Source organism: Emydura macquarii, unplaced genomic scaffold (assembly GCF_026122565.2).
Source record: "Emydura macquarii macquarii isolate MOO-44397 ecotype Brisbane River unplaced genomic scaffold, CSIRO-AGI_Emac_v2 contig_383, whole genome shotgun sequence".
Taxonomy (NCBI): Eukaryota; Metazoa; Chordata; order Testudines; family Chelidae; genus Emydura; species Emydura macquarii.
This window is the reverse complement of record NW_027130520.1, coordinates 5,941,379-5,955,706: the sequence shown is the minus strand read 5'-3', so window position 1 is coordinate 5,955,706 and position 14,328 is coordinate 5,941,379. Positions and strand designations below refer to the sequence as shown.

General features: G+C 37.7%; 1 protein-coding gene across 7 annotated transcripts in view; it reads right to left on the bottom strand.

Annotated features, from left to right (window-relative positions):
* The window catches only part of VPS13B (vacuolar protein sorting 13 homolog B), an 819,784-nt gene that overhangs the window by 299,224 nt on the left and 506,232 nt on the right, over positions 1–14,328 (bottom strand). For all 7 annotated transcript variants that reach the window (XM_067537148.1, XM_067537121.1, XM_067537138.1 and 4 more), the window contains one exon: positions 1,309–1,480. In XM_067537148.1, the coding sequence (XP_067393249.1) occupies positions 1,309–1,480 (172 nt within the window). The remainder of the gene's footprint in view (positions 1–1,308; positions 1,481–14,328) is intronic.

Sequence of the window (14,328 nt, the reverse complement as noted above, 5' to 3'; positions counted from 1 at the left end):
CCATCATGGTGATGAGAGTAATTTAGATCATATCAGAAAATGCTTTTCATTTTCAAAGTACAAGTCTCAAGTTTTTTTTATCATGATCATCATGTCTACTAAATTTTCAAATTGTTTCCTGTTAAGTTTCTGTTGTCAAATGTTCTGCTGCATTTCTTTGTAAATTAACTTTAATCAGATAGTTAGTTTCTTCATTGTTTAAAACAGGGCAAAAGCACATTATATTGACTAGGATGTCAAGCATGCATCCTAAGAAAATATGTACTGAAGTTCATACAATAACAAGTTATTTACAAAATCTGCATGATGAGTTATTTATAAATCACATCAGTGCAGACAGAAGTGGTATTGCCCAAAGAAAAAAGTTAATAAGATAAGTGAATTGTGTACTCCTATCATTAAATCATATTTCTATTTTCAACATAAAGTAACTTGAAACATTAAATTCCTTCTTATTTTTAAAATACTAGATTATGGTAAATTTTCTTCTTTAAAAATAAACATTTTTAAATGTTGATAGAAAAATGCAAAATGGTAAGTAGCAGCTTTCAGATGGGCACATACCAACACAAGAAAAACTTACTGAAATGTGCACACTACTGATGCACAAACTTTAGTCCTATATCTTTTTAAATGGCTAACAAACTTTTAATTCAGATTATCAAAGATGAGCCATTTGCTAAATTAAATTTTAACGGCTGTCTGTTTTTGAAGTCTCTGAGTGGGAAAAAATATACTGTTTTTCTTACTTGCATAACTCAAAGAAGTGAATGAATTGCCTTCAAACTTAAAAAAAAACCACTTTGTGGGCTAAGACTAAGGCTATGTCTACACTGACGGCAAAGTCGTCGCCGCCATCAGATTGACTTATCTGGATCATCTGAGCGGTCAGTGAAGTTGATGTTATTAATCCACCCCCACAAGTGGCACAGTGCAGTGAAGACGGCGCACAGAAGAGAAGCACAGCAGTTCACGGGAGTTACGCAAGTTCTTTGCGTACTTTGCATAACTCCCATCGACTGCTGCAGAATCGCGGAGGTAAGTGTAGACCAAGCCTAAATCCCAAGACTGCCTTTGCAATGCTCCCCATCTCTGCCAGTCCAGATCCAAAGGACCACATTGAAGTCTGATCCCATGCATGACAGCATATTGCAGTATGCTAAAACACTGGACAAACATATGCATCTTTTTATAATTGTCCAAGTTTTTAACTCATGAATACGTGCCCTAAATAGCAATTGGTTTTATCTTAAAATAACAATAGAAATTAAAGTACTAAATTAAAATAGATGATTTTATGTATAATACCTGTGCCTTTACTTCCATGATCTGATGCAAAAAGCTTTACAGTGATTTTTGGCAACATCCATTGCATCCACAAGCTAACACGTCCACTTGATATTCCAATGTTACTTGTTGTTTGCTCCAAGGTAACAGAGTCTGAGAATGGAGAATCATCACCTCCTTGTACAGAATCAGGCTATAAAAGCAGAAATACTAACTGAAAAGGCTTAATGACCAACCAGATTATGTTATCATTCAGAAATACCTTACATGAATGTCTAAAATACTATAACAGGTCATTTATATATACTGTATATAATATGCTTATACACTTATTTGTAAACCACCTTCCAGTGTGGTACTAAACTAGCATTTCATCACTGTATTGAGTAGCACAGATAATAAATAATAATACCCCTGCTCATAGCACTTATATAATAAGATGATTATCTTCAGAGAAACATACGGTTACTTAATTAATCAGTATTATTCAGTTACTTGGCAACACTAATTACATATAGGAAACATGGTCAAATCTACATCACTTCATACAATATGATGAATTTTTCTAGACAAAATATCAATTATTTTTTTAAAAAAATATTTACTTTTTAAAATGCAAAAGCACCGCAGATTATGGAAGCATTGGTAACAACTCTATACTTAAGGGTACATTGAGATTTGCTCTTAATACAGAACTGATATCTCAGTCTTTCATCTCTTTGCATTGAAATTAGTGTCCAAATTTGGCTCAATAGCTCTCCATAGGACCACTGAATTTTCTATGTATTTTTTGGGCAAAATCATTACTAAATTTGCAAGAGGAAAATTATACATAAAAATCCCTCTTTTTTTAATTTTCCAGTTTTCATCACACCTCTGAAGGTTCTTCCAGCTGAACTACTACAGACCTCCAAACTTCACACACACACATTCTGATAACATCTTGGACATAGGCCATTTTTGAACATTTAAAATTAGACACATGACGAGTTAGTCTCCTTATTCAGGAAAACCTGATGGAGTTTTGCCCAGATTATCTGAAGAAACTGTCAAGTTCTATCACTTACTTCCATTTTCCAATACCACTAGCCTGCCTCATTAGCTCTTTTCTTCACAAAAACCTTGGTGAGCATGGCTGGCTAATAGGGAGCTCTGAGGTTGATGTGGGAAAGATAGTGTATTTGTGCATAACAGAGGGTGAAATTTAGGCTCTGTGTGGGGAAAAAGAGGTTTGATTAGGTCTATGAAGGAGAATAGGAAGAAGGGAAGTGAAAGTGGGGTTGTACTTTGCAGGGGGGCTGAAGGATTGGACCCCAATATGTATGCACCATTTCTTTGGCACATACAGGTGGAGTTCTCCATTGCACTTCTGCCTGCTGGGCTGAGGCAGCCAAGGCAATAGTGCCTCGGCATCTATGGTTCTTCACACTGCCATAACAGATGTGCTTGGAGACTTGAGGCAGCAGAACCATGGGCAACTTGAATATATCAGTATTTTGCACTGCTGCCATGGTGAAGACCACAGAGCTGGTCAGAGTGGCACGTCCAGGAACATTTGTGGACAATGTGCAAATGTGTGCAACTGACATGACCAACCTGTACATTTATGATCTTTGCACTCTGGACTTTTATCCTGGAATTTTTAGAAAAGCCCCAAAATACTTACCCAAAGTCAAGCTAAGGAGAAAACAATGAATGTGGGGAACCTTGTTTTGAGGACTGTTAATACCTTCCGAGACTGTGTTCAAGGATGATTTGTTTACAAGTTAAGATTGTTTGGGTTAAGAGTACTGGAAATAAATGCCATAACAGACTGGGTATTTTTCCATGGACTATGCAGTTAAAAAACCCAAAGCTTTGCTCAGTTTGTGGTTTTATTTCACTGGAGTTTCAATGCCTAGTCTCCCCTTTGCTTTTTTTACTTTTCTTTTTAAACTGTGGGTTTAATGGATACAAAACTTATTGGGCCACAGGCCATGTGTTTTTTAGTTTTAACAATATCCCTTAATCTCTTCTAGATTTGGTGTTTGCCTGCTTGGCTGATGCTTTCTTAGCTGGTTCCTGACACTGGGAAAGAAGAGGAAATTTCAGCCAATAACTGGAACTTGCCTCTGATTACCTTCCAGCCTGACCTTCAGTGAAACAGCAGACTTTGTCTGACCAAAGAAAGCTTCAGCTTGAACTAACATCACAAATATTCATACATCTCTGACACTACAGGAGCCTATTTTTCTACTTTTTCTTCCTCTTTTCTTTTATTTGTTTGTCTCTGTTTGCATGGAGAAATTTATTTGACAAATTAACAGCTTTGTGAGTAAACAGAATATTTTGGTTGCAGCCCTATTAATATTTCCATTACTCATGAAGAAAACTTGTTACCTGCAATATTCTTACACATTTAAGTGATTTCATTTGTCTTTCTGTAATATGTATATATAGTCTCTGGTACAATGTGGGATCCTTGCCTGGGGCTTTTAGACCAGTGTTTCTTAATGACAGGTCCATGGACCGGCACCAGTCCCTGCAATCTCCCTGACACAGTATAGGAAGCTGATCCCTGGTATCAAAAAGGTTCAGAAACACTGTTCTAGACCCTACAACAATACAAACAGATAATACTAACAACCATGCATGATTATTAAGGAGTTAAAGCCTTAAACCATGGGACAGATCACTAACAGTTTTATTACTGCTGAAAGGTACACACAATATCTAATTAACTCATAACCCCCACCATTTTGACTGAAGTGTTAAGTAAGGATTTTCCCCTTTTTCCCACCAGGTGGTATGGGTTCTCTCTCTAATATGAAACAAGGACAGTGGGACTATACTTGTTTTGTATTTGCTTCTCAAAATGTTGGTGGAGTGTCTGATTTTCTTGATTGGTCTCTCCTTACAATAAAAGTGTTAACCTATGGGAGCTTTTTGAGCTATACAAAGGAATTTTACACAGATGAGAGTACAGAAACTTCTGTTGCACTAGTAAACTCTGTTCCTTCCCTAAAAATGTAAAGGCTTGACAGACAAGGGCACAAAGATGAGTGCTCTCTGAGAAAGAATAAGATATATGAAAGCCACATTGAAAAACCTGTTCAGATGAGAGCTGATCAGACAGAGGGGAGCTTCTGCTCTAGACTGACCCACACTATTTATTTCCCCTCCTATATGGAACATAGGACAGAGACCAAGAACTTACTCTCCCCAAGGAGATTTTGGAGGAATATCCTATCATCTTAAATGTGCTTGTGTGCCACTAAAATCAAAGACTAGATTCAGACAGGAGTGTTGCTTCCCTAAACTGCAGTTCTCATGAGCCTGGGACTGACCCCCCTATTCTTTTCCTTGCTTCTATACCCCTCTCCACTGTTGATGCACCAGTTGGGAAACCTGACTAAGAGGAAAAGCTTTTTGAAAACTTGCTTGAAAAACCCATTGCCATTAATTTTAACGTGTGAAAGTGCAAAGAATCCCATTTCAAAATGCATTGTAAAATCTCAGCGAGATGCAGATGCAAACAGGCAGCATAGAAAATAGTGGGACAAATCCTTTTCTTTCCAGTTGTGAGTGTGTACAGATTTGTTGTTGTTGTTTTAACTTGCATTAAGGTCTCACTGTAAACAAGAGATAGCTGTCAATTTTGCCAGTGAATCTGTGACCAAAAGAGACACAATGTTTCCAACACTTGCAATTTATTTGGTGTTCTTCTTAATGCCTCAGCTCCTGAAATCAAGTGATCACATGAAAAACTCAGAACTGTCATTAAAATAAAGTTAGTTTCCAACTTTCATGGTGTCACAGGTCATCACTTCACCTACCCTGTTCTTGTGGTCTCTTAGCCACAAACACATGCAGGCTGTTTCCCTTTCACCACATGTGCTTTTTAATCTTCAATTTCAAAGCATAACAGAAGGAACCACAGGTATACAGCAGGAGGAATACTTTCACACCGCTCTTCTTCCCAGTTCACTTTTTGAGCCCTTCTCTTTACTTTTCAATTCTTCCCCAATATATCCTCCCAGCCACTAAGCCAATTCTCTCATTAGCCCGACAATTGCCACCCAAGTGTCTGTAATCCCCAACAGAAACCAGTTAATTGACTTCAATTAAGTTTGGAGTCTTCCCAATGCTGCAGAAACCTCAGTGACCAGGGTGCTACAGATAGCACCCTGTCACATATGGTTGTGGAGAAAAGTTTGAATATGTGACTTAAGTGTATCCTAAGGGCAGAAAAAATAAAAGGGAAATGAAAAGAACCACAAATTTATTTTAATCTCATGATGTTTTTGGGCCCGACTCATTATTTTTAAAAGCTTCATGTTGGCAATGCTGCAGACATGATGCACTATTGTATGATGTCTCTATGACTTTAAAGTCTGGATATGAATTGGCTACCCATGGCTATAAATGTTTCAATCCAAAATTGGCATTGAATTTGGATGAATGACTAAGAATTTTTAAATTTAAAAAAGATTTTATGCAAACAGATCGGCCAGGAAGAATATTTGCCTGGCTCCAATAAGAAATTAAATCACTGGCACTGTGAAAATTTTCTTGAAAATTGGAAATGTGTTATTTTAGAAGCAGCATATTTTTGTGGTTAAGAATTTGAAGATTCTATTCTGGGAGCAAGAACGTAAGAATGGCCACACTGGGTCAGACCAATGGTCCATCTAGCCCAGTATCCTGTCTTCCGACAGTGGCTGGATGCTTGATGCTTCAGAAGTAGTGAACAAACAGGACAATTTATCAAGTGATCTATCTCCTGTTGTCCAGTCCCAGCTTCTGGCAGTTAGAGGTTTAAGGACACCCAGAGCATGGGATTGCAACCCTAATCATCTTGTTTAATAGCCATTGAGGACCCTATTCTCCATGAATTTATCTAATTCTTTTTTTAATCCATTTATGCTTTTGGCATGCACAACATCCCATGGCAGTGAGTTTCACAAGTTGACTGTGTGTTGTATGAAGAAGTACTTTCTTATGTTTATTTTAAACCTGCTGCCTATTAATTTCATTGGGTGACCACCTAGCACTTGTGCTACGTGAAGGGGTAAATAACACTTCCTTATTCACTTTTTCCACACCATTCATGATTTTATAGACCTCTATCCTATCACTCATTAGTAGTCTCTTTTCTAAACTGAATAATCCCAGTATTTTTAATCTCTCCTCATATGGAAGCTGTTCCTTACCCACAATTATTTTGTTGCCCCTCTCTATACTTTTTCCAATTCTAATATATCTCTGTTGAGATGGGGTGACCAGCGCTGCACTTAGTATTCAGGATATGGGCATACTGTGGATTTATATACTGGCATTATGATATTTTCTCTGTTATTAGCTATCCCTTTCATAATGATTCCTAACATTCTGTTAGCTTTTTTGGTTGCTGCTGCTTATTGAGCTGATGTTTTCAGGGAAGTATCCACAATGACTCCAAGACATCTTTCTTGAGTGGTAACAGCTAATTTAGACACCATCATTTTATATGTTGCAATTATGTTTTTCAATGTGCATTACTTTGCATTTATCAACATTGAATATCATCTGCCATTTTATTGCTCAATCATCCAGTTCTGTGAGATCCCTTTGTCACTCTTTGCAGTCTACTTTGGATTTAAATATCTTGAGTAACTTTGTATGATCTGCAAACTTTGCTACCTCACCTGTTTACCCCTTTTTCCAGATAATTTATAAATATGTTGAACAGCACTAGTCCCAGTACAGGTCTTTGGAGGACATTGCTATGTACTTCTCTCCACTGCGAAAGCTGACCATTTATTTCTACCCTTTGTTTTCTATGTTTTAACTAGTTACTGATCCATGAGAGGACTTTCCCTCTTAACCCATGACTCCTTACTTTGCTTAAGAGTCTGTGCTGAGGGACCCTGTCAAAGGCTTTCTGAAAGCCCCAAAACAGTATAACCACTGGATCTGCCTCATATATGTTTGTTGACTCCCTCAAAGAATTCTAATTGATTGGTGAGGCATGATGATTCTTCCTCAACAAATTGTGTTCACCTCCATATCTGATAATTCTGTTCTTTACTATAATTTCAAACAATTTGCCTGGTGCAGAAGTTAGGCTTACTGGACTGCAAATGAGGATCACTTCTGAAATCTTTTTTAAAAATTGGTATTACATTAGCTATCCACCAGTCATCTGGTACAGAAGTTGACTTAAGCGATAGGTTACATCCTACAATTGGTGGTTCTGTAATTTTATATTTGATTTCCTTCAGAACTCTGGACTGAATACAATCTGGTCCAAGTGACTTATTACTGTTTATCAGTTTATTTCAAAACTTCCTCTACTGACAACTCAACCTGGAACAGTTCCTTGGATTTGTCACCTAAAAAGAATGACACAGGTGTGGGAATCTCCCTCACATCCTCAGCTGCATAGACCAATGAAAAAAATTCATTTAGCTTCTCCACAACGGCCTTGATTTCAAGTGCTCTTTTAGCACCTTGATCAATCAATAGCCACACAGGCTTTCTGCTTCTGATATACTTAAAATATTGCTATTAGTTTTTGTGTCTTTTACTAGTTGCTCTTCAAATTCTATTTTGGCCTGTCTAATCATACTTTTACACTTGACTTGCCAGAATTTATGTTCCTTTCTATTTTCCTCAGTAGGATTTGACTTCCAATTCTTAAAGGATGTATTTTTGTCTCTTAATGCCTCTCTTTTTATTCTGTTGTTTAGCCATGGTGGCATTTTTTTGGTCCTCTTATTGTTGTTTTTTTTAATTTGGGGTATACATATAGTTTGAGCCTCTATTATGGTAGTTTCCATGCAGCTTGCAGGCATTTCATTCTTGTGACTTTTCCTTTTAATTTCCATTTAACTAGCTACCTTATTTTTGTGTAGTTCCCCTTTTTGAAGTTAAATGATACTATGGTGGGTTTCTTTAGTATTCCCCCCTACAAAGGTGTACATTGAATTATATTATGGTTGCTATTACTGAGCACTTCAGCTATATTCACCTCTTTGACCAGATCCAGTGCGCCCTTAGAACTAAACCAAGAATTGCCTCTCTCCAAGTGGGTTCCAGGACTAGCTGCTCCAAGCAGCAGTCATTAATGGTGTCAAGAAACTTTTATCTCTGCGTCCTATCCTGAGGTGACATGTGTCTAGTCAATACGGGGATAGTTGAAATCCACCATTATTATTGGGTTTTCTGTTTTTGTAGCCTCTCTAATCTCCCTTGAGTACATCACAATCAACAATACTATCTGGGTCAGGTGGTTGGTGGTACATTCTTATTGCTATGCTCTTATTATTCAAGGATGAAATTTCTATCCATAGAGACTCTATGGTACTATTTGATTCATTTAAGATTTTACTATATATGACTCTATACTTTTTTTCACATAGAGTGCCACTCCCTCACCAGTACGACATCCTCTCTCATTTCCATATATTTTGTATCTTGGTATTACCATGTCCCATGGATTATCATCATCCCACCAAATTTCTGTGACACCTATTATATCAACATCTTCATTTAATACCAGGCACTCAAGTTCACCCATTTTAGTATTTAGAGTTCTTGAATTTGTATACAAATACTTATAACATTTGTCAATATTTAGTTGTGACTTCATGTGATGTAATTGAATAGGACTCTTTTTCATTTGACTGTTTCTGTTCAGCTCCTACTTGTATTTTATCAACTTCTATCCTCTCCTCCTTACTAGGATATAGAGTAACCCCTTACTAAATCCTCCCCTAAATGATGTGTCTGTCCGAACTGTGTGCTCCTCAACCCGTCGGTATTTCCACATCCCATCATTTAAAAATGTTGTGCAATCTGGACTGACACTAGAAGGTGTTGCAAATGTTCTTGATTTTTCCAGAAGAATTGCTTTTGTTTTGCTATAGAATAACATCCTTGAAACTATTACCATCTTGGCAAAGAGTGAAATTGGTACAGTAGTAACACCAATATGGCGTGACTCTGCTGTTCCATTTGTGGGGGAAGCATCTAATGAATATTTTGATACAGGGTAATCCCTCCTCTTTGCATTCTACCTTTTCTTTTGTAAATCAGAGAAATCACAGAAATGTAATCTGCAGTGTTACTAAATCAAAATGTGGCTATAGCAGCAAATTATTTTAAAGGTAGTCATTATTGATTTGGCTTTGCTTACAGATTCCAAGTTTAATCAAAACAACTTCTTGTTTTATCTACCCACCTGGAGGAACAATAGGGTTTCATGGCTCCAAAGTAAATTTGAAACAAAAATCTGATTGCAGCAATTCATCAGATTTTTTTTTTATTATTATTTAACCTGACTATTTACTAGAATAAAGCAAACAGCCATTTTTATACAATTGTATAAGATCACACTAGCAATGACAATGCTAGTGATAAATAGGAACTTCTGTAGAATTCCATGGGGATTTTCTATAGCTAAATCCATTTTAAATAGTTAAAATACTGCAAACATAGGAATTACTGCAAGAGTTTTCTTATGCTGCAAATCAGATCACACTGACACCACTCCTTCAGGCACAAGTGACAAAGATAAAGTTATTATTGCTTTGACTAGAGAATAACCAGACTCAGACTTAGTGAAGCCACAACTACGAGAACAAAGTCATTTCTAAGATTTACAGGTATATAAAGTACCCTAACAAATACTTTATTTCCAAACCAGAAAGAACATAAGGATAAGAACGAAATTATAAATCATGACAAGTGAAAACAATGGTTCAATATTTTAAAAGAACTGCTGATTTACATCAATGTGATGGACAAAATATGATGAGTAGATCTCCTGAATTCCTGTCTCCATTATTATTATTTTTTTTTTTTTGCCATGGGACCTTACCTACCCATTCTCTGAGTTCATTAACACCTGCCTTTTTCCATTTTCCTTTTTCTGTTGCTCTCACTTCCTTTCCTTAGAATCATGAAAGCAATCATTTCATGATCACTTTCACCCAAATTGCCTTCAGACTTGAGAACTGCAACTGGTTCCTCCTGTTTGTCAGAATAAAGTCTAAAGTGGCATGATGGCTTGTGTAGAAGTCATCCAGGAATCACAGTTATCTATCAGTCATGGAAACAAATAGCATATTGGGGCATGCATTTTAAATGTGGAAATAACTATATGAAAGGGTCTCATTTCCTGTACATTATAATCCACCAAACCAAATTTCAGAGGTTTTCTAAAGTCCAGAGAATTTTATGGTTCAGTGGTCAGACTTTACAATTTTACTTTATTAGGCCCATTCTACAGACCAAGAGAGGGATTAAGGAAATGGCTATTGTTATGTTTCTGTTTTCGTAATGGGTAGAAGGTATTCCCACAACAGACGACATAGCTCACACCAAAGCATTTGTATTGATGAATCATGTTTTCAAACACAGAGACCTGAACCTTACAGCACAAAGCCAGATAAACCAGCAGATGTGTGCAAAAAACTGGGAATTTTTAACTGGGGATTAAACAAAAGTTATACACTTCATACCACCCATAGCTTTCTGGACATTGATATGGGGCAAACAATCAGATCATGAAAAAGTTTTGCACAATTATTCCTTAGCTTTTTGGGATGTTCAATCTACACCAAATAGATACACAGGTTTTATGACTTTCAAGCTAATCATAGAAAGAAAAATACAATTACCTTATCACATTCTTTATCGGATAAACACTGAAATTTGAACCTCTGCTTTAAGCATTAAACAGTACATTTCTCAGTTAAAGAACATTTGGTGGCAGGTTTTTCCTTGTCCCAGGAAAACCTACAAAGGTCAGGAAATGGATACAAAGCTTATTATGCCAAGAAATCCTCACGTAAGGAATACCAGACAGGTGATAAAGGTATTTTACTTTATCTACATCCACAAACAGAAAGGCCCCTGAAAAATGTAATACCCTTGGAAAGGTTCTTATGGAATCATAGGAAAAATATAATCTGTGGTGGCATATAAAGCAGTGTAGAGTATTTATTCATTATCATTCCAATACACATGAGGAAGGTTGAGATTGAGCCAATAATTAACTAAAATTACTGTGAAGCAAATTGAAATCACCTCTGTGTTTTAAAAACATCACCAGTGTTATTAAAAAAGTTAGGTGAATTTTTAGGAACTCTGTAATAAACATATAAGGTATTAAGTGGCATGGAAATTAATATGTTTTGTTTGATTTTAAAGACATTTGATGGTATTTGTTTTAGGAATGTTATTTGCATTGGAAGCTACCATACAACCTCATCAGTTCATGGAATTTACAGCTGCAGGACCTGCATCAGGAATAGTTTTGAAGGAAATATCTGAATACAGGGTTACAAAGACTCAAATGATAACCAAATATATATCTGTGTCCCTAAATCCTGACTTTCTTGCAGAGAGGAAGTTAGGTAAATTTCATAACAAGACTGAGTTTAATGAATGGTACCTGAGTTGTATGTCAAGTAAAAAAGGAGGCTACTGCTGAATTGGTACAATTAGGGAAGACACATGGGAGACTATCTGCAGAAAAATTCATCTTGACTCTATAGCAGTGTTTCTCAAATAGTGTTCCACGGAACCCCAGAGTTGAAGGGTTCCGTGAAAAAGCGGAACCACGCTGCCGAAATCAACACAAATCGTGAGCCGCCGAACAGCTGATGGCACCGCCGAAAAGCCGTGAGCGCGCTGCCGAACAGCAGATGGCACCGTCGAACTGATGTGAACGCACCGCCAAACAGCTGATCGCGCTGCCGAAAACTGCTAACAGAGCGCGCCGCCGAAACCAGCCTATGCCGCGCCACCGAAAAGGGGAAGATTTCCTGGACTTGTCAGCGGAGGGTATCGCATGGCCGCGCAAGGGTGCCGCGGCGAAATATAATTGAGAAACACTGCTCTATAGGATTGACTGGAAAACAGCTAGCACTAATGTAGCATTAGGGTTGACTAGGATTAGAGGAAGCTCAATTTCTTGAACCCAGTTATTAGAACAAATGCAAGCACTAAAAAGGGAATTAGGATGCACCGCAGATAAGAAAAACATACAGAATAAAACCCTGGGGGAAACCTTTGTAATATTTACTCAAGTAGTGGAAATTACACAATTCAGAAAAAACAGATAAAAGCTGTACTATCCCTAACCAATGAATTTAAAAAGAAAATCAGATAGTATATGTAATATTAGAAATGGCTCAATACCATTGTATATAATCACAGATGCATTCATTAATGATGTTTTAAACACTGCTAATGTTGATTTTATAGATTCACTTCAACTTCATGTAACTTATAGTTTGGGAAGCAGCATTCCACTTTATTTAAATTTCATTCAGTTGGAAATTGGCTTTCTTCTTCAAATCCAACTTGTAAAAATGGATTACATTTTTAAGCTTAAATCGGTTCTAAATGTAGGCACCTGAAAAGATTCGATCAAAGTCATAATGATAACCTCATCCAATGGTGGCTTATCAAGAAGAATCTCCTGATGTGTACCTACTGCCTAATTTAAATATGTGGAGAAAAGTCAGAGATTTGTGTGTATGTCCAGAAAGATCATTTGTAAGAAATAATATCCAGGCACTGTGTGGAATGAAAATATCTTATATGTTTCTAAAAATTGCCAAGTTCAGCTATACAAACCTCTTAAAGCCAGATTCTGAAGTTGTCATTATTGATGAACGATGGCTGGCGAGCACACCAAATAAAATAATAATTGATTTTTGTGAAAGAGCCAAAGTGTATGATGAACATACACTGTCATTCCATGTTTGTTTCACTCAAGTACCCAAGAATAATGTTGTTATAATTGGGAAGCTTTCCACATAAGAGATAACACTTTCCTTACAATATGTGGACCCAAAATGGTGAGATACAGATATAGAAATGGTTGATTCATGTATTGAAGACATACAAATTGCTGATGAAATTGCACTCGTGCCATTCAAACTACATTACAATGATATCTGCAGTCTTGCTACAAACCCTAATAAGGGGGAAAACATTGAACCACTTGAAAAATTGCAGCTTCTCTCACAAAATTATTTGATTCATAGCACCTTAGTTATGTCAATCATCACTTTGGCCGTGTCAATTTTGCTTTCAGTGGTGCTAATATTTGGGTATTATTTTAGGAGAAATATGTAAAATGCATGGCTTCCCTCAGCATATTTGAAAAAAATTAATCAAATTATAACCAAACCATGAAAATGTGGTTTTGATTGTTGTAGTTTGTTGTAACACAACCAGCTGTACCCTCGGTAATTGTAAACTAACGGAACTTCAACCAGAGTAATTTTCAGTGTTATAACAGACACTGATTTTTCAAATGGGCTGAAATACTTACCACTTGACATGATTTGAACCTCTCTCTATGCCCTCTAGTCCCTTTCTGTGCTAAGAGCCCCCTCTTCAGCAGGTGCACACTTGTCTTCCCCTGGTGCCTGATGGCTCCGGTCCTGCACAATCTTGCAGAACCCCCACAAGTCTCATCCCAAGATCAACAGGTAAGCCAGCGTCAGGGCCAAGCCGAGCCGGCGCATCTCTTCAAAATGTTCATCTGTCAGCCGAACCCAGGCAGCTGGATATGATTGTATATCTCCATGAACATGTTGCAGGAGGATGGGGGGCCCCACGGGATCGGGGGACTTTACCAGATTGGTTGAGACCAGCATCTGGCTGCACCCTGAGTCAACTGTCACTGTCACCGGGGTGCCTTCCATCCACAGGGTTACCAGAAGCTTGTTGGGACCTTTCTTTCTTGCCTGGGAGCCTGCAGCCAACACATGGCCATAGCTGCAGTTCATGAATGGGCAATTGAGACAGAAATGCCCTTCCTGTCCACACTCATAGCACTTCTCTCAGGCTGCCCCCACTGATGACCCCAGAGTCATGATTGCCAGTCTTCCCTGAGGGCTGCTCTTCCCTTGCCCCAGGGATGGGTCACCCTGCCATCTTCTGGCTAATGCTTCCCCGGTCATCATCTGTCTAAGCTGGAGGCTCGGATCCCCATCTGAGGTCTATGGGGGTTTCACTCCCATGGTTGGCCCAGGGTCCTTGTGGGCTTCCATCCAC